Below are 11,894 nucleotides of genomic sequence, written 5' to 3' on the forward strand. Positions count from 1 at the left end.
AAGTGTCTATTTAATCAATTGAAGGGGACTCAATTGAGCAGATTATGATTTTTATATATTGGTAATAATGAAAAGTAATGAAGCAAATGAACTCTATCGACTTTTTCAACTCTATATGTTTGATACCACTCTAGATTTGGGAAACCATAAAGAGAAAATTAAAACATTAGAATTTCTGTTGAGTTTGTAGATCAATCCTACTTCTGAAATTGTCTGGAAATTAATAAATTTTGCGTTCTTAAAATGGTAAAACAAGATTCACGGGCCAAATTTTATAAGATAAACGACATGTTTGGTTTTTGTGTTTAAGAATGATTAATCAAACCGTTTAGGAATCGAACCACTATTAGAAGCCGGTTCAATTCTCAGGTTTAAGACCTGTAACAATGCTATGCTACTAGATTTGATTAATATTGTTGGCTCTACTCATAAGATCTAGTTTCATTAATTATGTGATTCCTACCCGTCCATGGAAGCGTTATAACTAGGATAAATTCCTCTTATGATACCTGATGTTTGGCTATTTGGACAATTTGGTACTTGATGTTTGGCTACTTGGACAATTTGGTACCTGATATATGAAAACGGATAATTTGGTACCCAAAGTTCTCAAATTTAGGCCATTTTGGTACTTATGTCAATTTTGACCATATTTTCAGGGTTATTTCCGTCATTTTATCTCTACTGTACTTCATTTTTTCATAATACCTTCAAATTACCTCTAAATTATCACTAAAAATTTGATAACTCATTCACTTAGTATCTGTGATGATTTACGTATATAATTTTTCATAATGTAGTTATCAATCTAAATTAATTTTAATTATAAGTAATTTAAAAAAATATTATAATAAAAAATTACAATTGCATAAAGGCAATTTATTTCCTTTGCAAAAAATAATTATGATACAATAAGTATATTAAGAAAAAAAATTATTTTTGATATATGTGAAGTATATGCTAAGTGGAGTAGATATATCAATTTAATTATCTTCAAAGAGGGCACAATTATTGGAAGAAATGAAGAAAAATGTGAATTTAATGAGTTTATGGTTAGAATGACGAAAATAACCTTAAAATATGATTAAAATTGATAGAGTACCAAAATGGCTTACAAATGAGAACTTCATGTACCAAATTGTCCGTTTTCATACATCAGGTACCAAATTGTCCAAGTAGCCATATTTTAGATACCATAAGAGGAATGAACCCTTATAACTAATCTAAAGTTGTTTCTACGGAAGACAATAAGTCTATTGTTGTTCAGCACAAGAATGAGAAGCTATCAGGTTTCATTTCGGAAAAAAGAAGAAGCTAGTCAGGACTCCGGGAAGCTAAGAATCGCCCCAAAGTGGCTAGGGAATTGGTGTTGGCTGATGAGAATCAAAGATGAAGGCTAATAAATCACCCCTCGATTATAATCGTAACAATTTTTTTATTTCATTTCTAACATTTTCTTTTAACAAACTTGAATCAGAGATTGTAGTTTACACAGCCAATGGGGAGGAAAAAACTTGCGTACAAACTAGTATGTACGCGTGCGTCCAAACTCTCGTTTATTTGCACACTTTGCGAATATAAATACATGATTTTAACCGTTCAAAGATTTAGTTTATTACTAAAGATCATTTCTGTAAAAGATCAACATAAACAAAAATCGTCTTCATAGTCGATTGCATCAAACAAATGAACGGTTATGGTGAAAGTTAGTAGTCTCATGATCAACCGTCAATTTGTTTGATGCAATCGACTATGAAGACGATTTTTGTTTATGTTGATATTTTACATAAATGATCTTTAGTAATAAATTAAACTTTTGAACGGTTAAAATCATGTATTTATATTCGCAAAGTGTGCAAATAAATGAGAGTTTGGACGCACGCGTACATACTAGTTTGTATGCAAGTTTTATTGGGGAATATAAGAATATAAGGAATTGCGTATTTGATATTGATAGTATAGAGGGCCAGCTTGAGGACCCCTCCGACCATCTTTGTCTCATTTCCCACTGCCCCATGTCCCTTAGAACATGGAGGAAATTATGGCAGTTTTCCACTTTTCCCCTACCGTCTCTCCTTATAAGGCTAGAAACTCTCATATTTCTCTCCTCTCTCAGACACAGACACATCCTAAATTCCCAACCATATCCAATGAGAAAAGATAATCCCAACCATAACAGCTCTTCGACTACATATATCAGACACCTTGCAAACCTTGTTTAAGCAACGACTAATAGGAAACCAAGCAACTTTCTGCGCGCTACATCATTACTATCAAACCCCAACTAGGAAAAAAGAACACAACCTTTCTTGATTCTCTGAGAAATATTGGATCAAAAGAAGGACGAAAGACCGGGAACATGGAGATTGAGTTGGTCAAGTGCGAGTGTTGTGGACTAAAAGAGGACTGCACACAAGACTACATCACACAAGTGAAGGCGAAATTCGACGACAAATGGCTCTGTGGGTTGTGCTCGGAAGCTGTAAGAGACGAGGTTAGCAAAGGCAAGAAGCCATTCGGCATGGAAGAAGCTGTGAGAGCTCACATGTCGTTCTGCGGTAAATTCAAGTCCAACCCTGCTGTTCATGTTGCAGATGGGATGAGGCAGATGCTTAGAAGAAGGTCAGACATGTCCTCATCATCGTCATCTTCGTCTTCAACGAAGAAGTATACGAGATCATCAAGCACATCCCAAGTGGGTGATTCATCCTCATTCTCATTGTACTAATTCAAACTCGGCAGAGCATGTTAGGTTTGTTGGTTGAAATAATATATTGAGGTAGTGCTTGTACAGGGGGTGTTTTACCTAAATTATGTTTGATGCAATGATGTTCCTCTTCTTTTCTTGGCTACAATTACGAACAAAAGTCGACGGTAAATCTTACATTCTACCTTAGTGTCAAAAATAACAGGAGAAATTATGAAAAAGCATCTTCCAATATGTTTTTATGATAAAGCAAAGGAATAACTACAGAAAGTAATTTCCACAGTAGCTCCTAGAATTTCCTACATGTTTTTTTTTTCCTAATTTTGATCGGTTATACTACTACTTATTTAATAAACTTTGACTAATTAGTAAAACTTAAATTTAACTCGGATCTTGTTGATCAGTTACTTCCATTCAAATGAGCTTGATTGAGTTTAACTGATCGATCCTGAAGATATGTTTTTCCCCTCTATCTGGTTGCCATTGATTGAGGAATAACTCATGGTCTTCATTTTCATTAATAAATAAACTGCAATTATTATGGGTCAACTTCCCAATCTACTTGCTAGAATGGACTAATTATTAACTCGAAACTTATTCAAAACACCGAGGTTTAAGTGAACCTGCACCTTGAGCGACACGTGGTGCAATCAGAGCCATTCTAATCCAGCCATTTACTGAACCTTTGTGCTTTTGACTGACAGTCAACGTTACTAGTGAGATAAAATAGAAAGAGCACGAAACTGGGTTTATCACATTTCTCCCTAATCCTAATCCTATACGTCTTTGATGGGATTAACAGATTTTCGATATTTGTGATTTTAGCTATCGAAAGCTTGCTGGTTTGAAGGATAGTGGATAAGATGGAGGTGGAAATGTGGAATTGCATCAAGCTTCTTACAATTATGCAGGTATGAAAATGGCGGCGAATTGGGATTGTGAAACTCTTTGTTTCAGTTAGCTTTTGAATGTTTGTCATTTGCAAATTCATTGTGGGCTTGTGGAAACAATCATGGGTTTCATCAGCTATATTGGTGATTTTGTGGATTTCCCACTAATTTAAACGACGATTCTGGGTTGAAGAACTGGGGTTGCTGCGAATTTTGGTTGGAATGAAACAAACTGTTGAGAACTTGGTTTAGTTCAGTGCGTTCCTTGGCATCTTCAATGGGTTATTTGTTGATTCACTGTTCATAAAGGCTTCATGAGGATGCCCCCGTCGTTCTGCGTTTTTGCTTGGCTGCCACGGGCCTGAGAAATGACGCATTTGGCCTTTTCACCAGGTGGCGAGTGTGCTGATGTACCACACCAAAAGAATTTCTAGAGGCTTTTTCAAACGTCACAAAACGGACTAACAGAAGGAGAGAGCAAAAGAGAGGGAGCGATTGTTCGTTCTCTCAAGATGTTTTTCTTCTTTTCAGATGGTTAATGAGTTCGGCAAGGTTTTTTTCTTTCTCGCTTTCCTCCCATCCAATTTCTGTAAATGATGGATCGATATGGATTCAGTTTTGTGTATGCTGAATTTGGGGTTTTTTTGAGTTGGTGATTTTTTTTCAAAAGATATATGAAATGAAGGTGGTAAAATATTTGGTAGTTATTAATAAGAGTTTCACTAGATTTGCTACAAGTTAGTTGTTGATCCTTGTTTTTGGTTACAAGTTAGTTGTTGATCTTTGTTACATGGCTTTATAGATATAGGAACCCAGATATAAAACCATGTATTTGGCCAAGCATAAAGTCTTGAAATCTCATAATTTGATTGAACAAATGGAGTTAAAAATGTGTTCACAACCTGCAATAGTTAAACTATTCACAACATTGCTAGTTTATTATATATTAGATGCGCTATAGGTCGGCACTGTTCATAAGGGTTTGGTAGAGAACCCGTGTGTTTTCGGTAACTAGGTTGATGGCCGGCGCAAAGCGCGGCTTGTAGTTTTGTTTAATTGTCTTAATGATTCAATTAGTTATTTCGTATATTTGTTGTGGGTGTGTAGATATAATGTGAGTTATAATTTGAATTATTTTGTTTATAGTGGGCAGCCTCAGAAGATCTTCTTTCATTGCAGTTGAATGGGTAATAAGGTCTTGCTTCTTTTATAAAAAAAATGCAAGTTATTTTATATGCATAATTTAACTTTATTAATATTGTCGAAATGGAAATATACATTATCTACTAATGAAAATCGCTCGATGAAGGATTATATGGTTGTTAAGGTGTGCGTTCTGTTCTGAGAAGACCTTGAATCGTCTACTAATTTCATCATATCTACTAAATGGAGAGACATGTGGTATCCCATGAGATGGAAGATGTGAACGTTGGGATCCAGGAGGGAAAGTTGGAGGACCAACATCAGGAGAAGGATTAATAGAAAATCTACTATCAGGAGATTGAGAGATAGATCGCCCGTTGTTCTCTTCATTGGCATGTTACATACTACAATTAAGATATATTTTATGAACAATTATCATACAAAGATATAATGGAAAGTAGAAGATGGAAAGGATGAGAGGGATAAGAATTAGAGTGATAAAAATATAAACACATGAGTTAATATTACATTTTGGTTGAAGAAATAAAGAAACTACGAATATTGTCTGTCAGGTTTTTTGGAAAATAGTAGACATCATTGTACATTATGTTTTTGCATAATAAGTAGTAATATCTTATTGTCATTTTCCCCATACTTTTTCTCTTCTATTTTTTTTCTAAATAAATACAAAAAAGAGATGATATACCCTGAAAATAAAAAATATTCCCATGGAACTTTTTCATTTAACGGAAATGAGCGATTGATACAAATGGAAACCATTCGTTTATTTATGTTCCCTATTATCTTTAGTACTATTATCAAATCAAACTACTGTCAAATGACACATTCACTACCAAGGTCGTTATAATAATCAGTTTAGCCTTGTCTGTCATGTTCGTTTAAGTAGAGTGAAGTAAATTGCCTAGTATTGTCATCAGAGATGAGAACCTGGAATAACACAACTTTGAAATATTTTCATATGAAATTATGGTTATTTTTGTTGGTCTTCTTACGTTGTTGTTAGTATATCTCAGACATTACTGCTGCATCATCAAGTCAGTTGCATGTCTTCTGGAGTCTTCCTTTGAAATTTTATAAAGCACTATTATTTTTTTTAGATCTTGGATTAAGTCCAGTTCGTAGGGCCTTGCTGTTTCTGCAACTGCAGAAATGAACAGCTTGTGCAGCTAAGAGTCGTTCACCGTCAATATTGCAACACTATTGCTGACCAGTTACATAAGCATTAGATATTTTATTAAATAAATGTAAGCCACTCGCATATTTATCAGCATGTGAACTAAATTAGACGAACCTAATTTTGAATACATAGGTAACATTTTGTTTCATGAGTGAATAATCCTATTAGAAAGTTGACTAATATAGTCCACTGATAACTTCATAATCTGCTTATTGTTTACAAACCTTACAAAATATTTTATTGGAAAGATGGAAGAAAGAACATTAATACAGGTCTGTAGTCAAACCAGTACTAATACTTGTTCATCATATGCTATCTATATAATAGATAGATGAGTCTCCACTTGTTATTCTGACTCGTCCTGAATAGACATTATTTTCTTCACAACCATTTTTCCTTCAGGCATCAATACTAAAACAAATATATTCTCCACCTTCCACTCGTTGCATTTCTTCTGGATTCACTTGCTGCCCTCTGTAAAATCTTGAATCAATTAGCTGCTTAGCACTATATCTAATCAATTTTTCTGCTTCCAAGTCCAACAGCATGACAGGTATCCGATCTCTCCCATCATTAAGCACCATAGAAGTTCGATAACTACCCACCACAGACATAGTAATGAATGAAATTAATATGGAAATTAAAAAAAAACACAGAATCATGTTTACCGCTGCTGAGGAGTCTGAGTTCGGTGTATAACATAGATGAAACTATCTCCATCTTCATCTTTTTTTAATCCTAGATCACAATCAGTCACTGGACATTTGTTATACCACTAAGCACCATAAGTTGAAAACCGTTCTAGTTTCACTTTCAGACAGAATTCCCCCTGCACACACACATACACTAACAATTGGTATACTCCAAAAATAAATCAATCAATGAAAGTCTATACATCCTCATATTATCAATAATGTATTCATATGCAGATCGAAAATAGTACTCAACCTAATCTAGTTTACTCATGTTATAGACTTGAATAGTTTTTCAACTGAAAAATCAATAATATGAGAATGGATCCATATATCTATCAAACTTATATACTGGTTTTTCATAACCAACAAAAGCATATTAGTCATAGGGGAACTTGTACAATTATACCATGAATGTTGACAGCTGGAGCTATACTATGTATATCGAAAACATGTGTTTACAAAAACAACAGACATTTCATCAAACATGCCAAACTGATCGACATGTAAGCTCATGATATAGAATCTTAAAAGGACTTCATAGTCAAAAGTATTAATACTGACGTAGGCCTTGCTAATATCAGATTAAATAATCACACATAAACTTGTTTGTTACTCACACATCTTAATCTCCTTTCAGAATAGATTACCTCAAACTCTAGTTTCGTCCTTATATTTTGCTCATTGATTGATACCTTTCTACAAAAACTAATTCTTTCTCATGCTTTCAACTTATTCTCTTGCATAGACACTAATTGATTGCAACTCGATCAAATGCCAACACTGCTGTTTTCAAACCTTGAACTTTTCTTTCTGATTATATAGACTTTTCATCAAATCCATTTTCTATTCAATAAACTCAAAAATCGTAATGAAAAAGCAAATTAAGAACATTATCTCTTAATCAACATATTTGGCTTGTTGACAGTGTCACTTTTTATGCCAGCTTCAAAATCATCTTCCTTTTGATTCACTCTTTCAAGTTATTTTGCATTATGACTCTAAGATTTGTTATTTTTGTTCCATATGTGTTTACTTCTTTCAGCGAACTAACTATATCTATGCAACATTCTTCAGACACAAACAATTATATGAGGTTCAATACAAACTATAATTCCATTAAGTAAAAGAAAAAGATATAAAGCTTGTTAGTTACTAAAAGACATTTATACTATAGATTATAAAATAAAGTTTGTACAGGAAAGAGGGCTAGAAAATACTAACATACTCGCATAGCCACACAAAAGGAAAACACTACTAAACATGGAGCAACACTGCTGATCACTATAGAAACTGCATGATACTTTCAATTACCTTATATTACATATAGAAGGAGACAACTACTCCAAACTTTGAAAGCATTGTAGTAGAAAATGCCCTAGACCGATCTATATTACAGTGAAAAGGTCATCAAAAAGATGACATTACAACAATTACACCGATATTTTATACCAAACAGAGAAAGACAAACAACAACATATGTTCACTCATCCTTCTTTTTTCCAAAAGATCCATCGGCATATGTTCATCACATCTATCAAAACAGTAATCTTTCTCTTTGCAAATCCCATCATATTTCCACCACCTCCTTAACTACACCTACCTCTCCTTCATCATTTTGATTTCTAAAACAAACATTTCAGTGATTTCACATTTTGAATGACAGTCTTATTTTCCTGTACTATGCAAAAGATGGACTGCTCTCATCAACTCTTCATTAAAAACCAAATTTTGATAACCAACTAACAGATTATATAAAAAGGTCATTAACTCTCTCCCTTGTTTCAGTCTCTATATCATTAATCGAATGAGTAGAAAAGGGGAAAAAAGTCTAACAATATAGAAATCTGAAACGAAGAAACTAATAGCATTAACCCAAAATCATTGTTGTACATATATAACCATATATACTTACATTCGGAAGAAGCTGATCAACTTAGCCATCATCTAATGCTTAATTAATCTGTTTTGTTAAAAGTTAGGAAATTATTGACACATATATCAGTAAGATCAGTATATGCTTCATTTCTCATGTTTGTTTGGCTAATAGTTAGCTAAAGAATGAATATTGAGTATAGTTTGTAACTAACCAAAATAAACTATTATAATGTTTAATAAACTTACTCCTTGTCCTGCAAAGATAGATTCGTTGTTATTATGTCTTCCCTGGAGCTGAAGCGGTTGGATTAATATATTGATCAATGGCTTATATATGGCTCTGGCCGCTCTGCTAGCAGATACTGCTTAAAGTAGCTACATGCATACGCCTAGGAAATGCAAGGGATTTAGTTAATTTTCAATTGATAAGAACAAATGAACATACTGAAAGAAACACTAAAACGCATAATTCAGAATCACCTTCAATGCAAGAAACTACATGGATCATTTAAACTTTAGGCTAAATTCAAGATTATGCCTTTTCATTTACTTCAAGTTCAAAGCTTCAATCTCAATGCTAAGTAAATAAATGTAGAAGCTTTGCCACCTCTAAGTATCCCTAGCACATCCAAAATACAACCCCAACATGGCCGATTATTCTGTGTATCAACTTTCTTATAGGGAATACAACATAATTCAACCCAACCATTCTATATTCGCAAATCAATTTACCATCAAACACTAAGCTCTTTTCAAGGAACTGAATCTGCAACTACCATTACCTATGAATATTTAGTTCATATTCATTATCCAGTGCCCTTAAATAAACAAAAATCAAGAAAAATAAACACCCCATATCAAATTTCAGGGGCACCAAAAAAAGCAAAAACATGAGCCTGAAGCAAATATAAACTGCAGGGAAAAACAACATCATAGCTCCTACAATGGACCCAGTGAATCAAAACATAGACCAACACTATCAAATCCAAATAAGATGGCAACCTAAATATGAAGCTTGGAATCAGAAAATGAATGTGTTTGACTTACAGAGCATATCTAAGCAGAAGAGGAAGAGTCATGGACTTTAGGGCAATTATGATTCCCGCTTTATATATAGCGGGAACTAATCAAATCAGCACGACCTAATGAGCATCCAACGACTAACTAAGCAATAAATACCCGGCTAATTCTCAGTTATATCCTCAAACGAACTCAATATATATTATGGCATCATATATTCAAGTGCTTACCCAGCGGTTGTTCAACCACCACAACCTTCATCTTCGGTAAAAACTGTTGCAGCCCAAGCTGCCAACAAAGAAACACATTTAAATTGATATCTTTCAGCAACACCGTATATACACATTCAAAAAGTGAGTCCTCTCCCCAAGCAGAAAGCAGGAAAAACTACAGAATTTAAGAACATGATAAAAAAACCCGCAACTTCATTCCCTGCAACTCATTCCTCCCTTACTGCGGTAAAGGAAAACATATTCATGATGACTCATTCAGTGGTCAGTTTGTATTCCTCTTCATTTTGAGGTGCTTAATGAAATCAATTCTAATATTGGTATTTTGTTTCTCATATATGTACTGATAGTTTTGTAAGGGCAGGGATGTTTTGGTAAGGATGTCAAATTAGCAATATTGCAAGTATGAGCTAAGCTAAGCATATCAAACAAATCAAAATAGCAATCTAGCAGAAACTCTAAAATGCCACATCCTAATAATCCCCTATGATCACCATATAAGAATCCAAATTTGCAACAGACCTATGGCGATAAGACATAGTTGTCCTCTATTTGTGAACCTAACAAAGATGTTAAACCAATTGCAAAAGTCAAATATGAGAAGCATCTCCAGAAAAGAAAATCACTATCTCAATGATGTTAATGATACCTTGGCTATTCTATGAGAAAAAAGTGCATGTCCCTTGGCAAGACACGCCAACATCTGAAGTGGTCAGTTTCTGCCCGTAATAATCAAAGAAGTTTACCTGTTTTCCAAACACAGCAGATAACGATTCATGAGATTCTTTAATACAAACTTTAGTCTATGTATCCAGTTCATCTAAAGCAATAAGGAAGAAATTAACAAAATTTGACAATTCATCCAATCAGAAAGTTTATGAATTCAAATTTAAAGAACGCACACAATCAATCAGCAAGAAATGGAATCGCCTGAGGCCACTCCTGAAGTGAAGAACCTTACCGATCCGACGAAGAATTCTTTAAATCCCACATGCAATTTGTGGGTTTTGTAGAGGGGAGGAGACTGATTGAACGGCGGCAAAGCCACGTCGGTGTCTGGGTCAGGAACAGAGAGAGACCGAGCAGAAAGAAAGAATGAGAAGAAGGAGAAAGAAGAAGAAACAAAACAAAAAAATAAAATCAATAATCTAATAATCAAAACCCACACCCGTCTTCATCTATAACATCACAAATTCAATCAATGATTTCTGTACCTAATATAATAGCACGCAAATTGGGAGAATGAGGTCGAAACTTTACCGGAGATGAAGCTTTTGGAGACGGATGCAGCAACGATTTGGGAGAGGAAGGTTTTGGAGAGAAAAGAAACAACAAATTCTGGCTTTGATGGTTTTGGACGTCAGAGAAGAAATTGAGAGACAACTAAAGAAAAGGGCAGCGAGAAAGTTCTAATGGCCGATTACAAATCAGATGGGGTGGTGGAGAAAGAAACTGGCACTACCATGAAAAAAGCCCAAGCAGAGGCAAAATCTCTATTTTACCCTGAAATGAACAGTACCCGCAGCCTGCATCAACTTTAGTATATATGAACAGTAAAAACACCCACGCTTAATAATAGGGAAATTTACGTTGTTGTCATGGAATGGGTTTTATTGACATGGCTGTCATTTTCCTTGCCAACTACGGCTCTTTCTTTTCTGGTGGAGACCCCTGCTTTCCGAGTCGGTGGGCCAAGCGGCTAATTGACTCAAATGCCCCCTTTTAGTCTCAGATCAACAGGTGGCGGGTTTATATGCCTCCATATTTATCAGCCTCAGGTAATTGCTTGCCGCGTGTTCTTCCGCTTAAGATCGATACTCTATCTTCGTTGTCTCTCTGTCTCTCGGCTTTTTCTCTTTGCTTATGCTCTTTTGATCTCTTTAGTCTTCAGAGTAGCAGTTGGCTCGGGTGGGTGATGGGAAAAAAGATAGTTTGTTGGAGAGAAGTGGTGAAGTCCTTATCGGATTTTAATTGTTTGATTCAGAAGTCGTCTGCCTTTGTTGGTCTTTCCGTTCTATGAGATGAGATTAGTTAAAAGTTCACTCTTTGGTCTTTCCGTTCTATGAGATGAGATTCAAATTCTACAATCTTGCTCTTGCAACACAAGTGCGTTGGAGTTTCCATTGAATTCGATTA

The 11,894-nt window shown here is 34.7% G+C and overlaps 1 protein-coding gene and 1 long non-coding RNA gene across 8 annotated transcripts; one reads left to right on the forward strand and one right to left on the reverse strand.

Annotated features, from left to right (window-relative positions):
• Positions 1–2,123: 2,123 nt before the first annotated feature.
• On the forward strand, positions 2,124–2,853 carry LOC126791807 (uncharacterized). The gene has a single exon (XM_050518296.1). The coding sequence runs from the start codon at positions 2,360–2,362 to the stop codon at positions 2,726–2,728; it is 369 nt and encodes a 122-aa protein (XP_050374253.1). The 5' UTR covers positions 2,124–2,359; the 3' UTR covers positions 2,729–2,853.
• A 3,267-nt stretch (positions 2,854–6,120) lies between these two features.
• LOC126791606 (uncharacterized) lies at positions 6,121–11,211 on the reverse strand. 7 transcript variants are annotated; one of them, XR_007671834.1, is made up of 8 exons: positions 11,019–11,211; positions 10,720–10,814; positions 10,408–10,504; positions 9,759–9,816; positions 9,556–9,672; positions 8,755–8,897; positions 6,607–6,767; positions 6,121–6,535 (listed from the first exon to the last, which is right to left on the reverse strand). It is a non-coding gene; the product is annotated as an uncharacterized LOC126791606 (long non-coding RNA). The 7 variants fall into 7 exon arrangements; XR_007671833.1 differs by having other exon boundaries at positions 9,556–9,650; positions 9,759–10,318; XR_007671831.1 differs by lacking the exon at positions 9,556–9,672.
• Positions 11,212–11,894: the final 683 nt, after the last annotated feature.

The sequence above is a fragment of the Argentina anserina genome, chromosome 4 (assembly GCF_933775445.1).
Source record: "Argentina anserina chromosome 4, drPotAnse1.1, whole genome shotgun sequence".
NCBI lineage: Eukaryota > Viridiplantae > Streptophyta > Magnoliopsida > Rosales > Rosaceae > Argentina > Argentina anserina.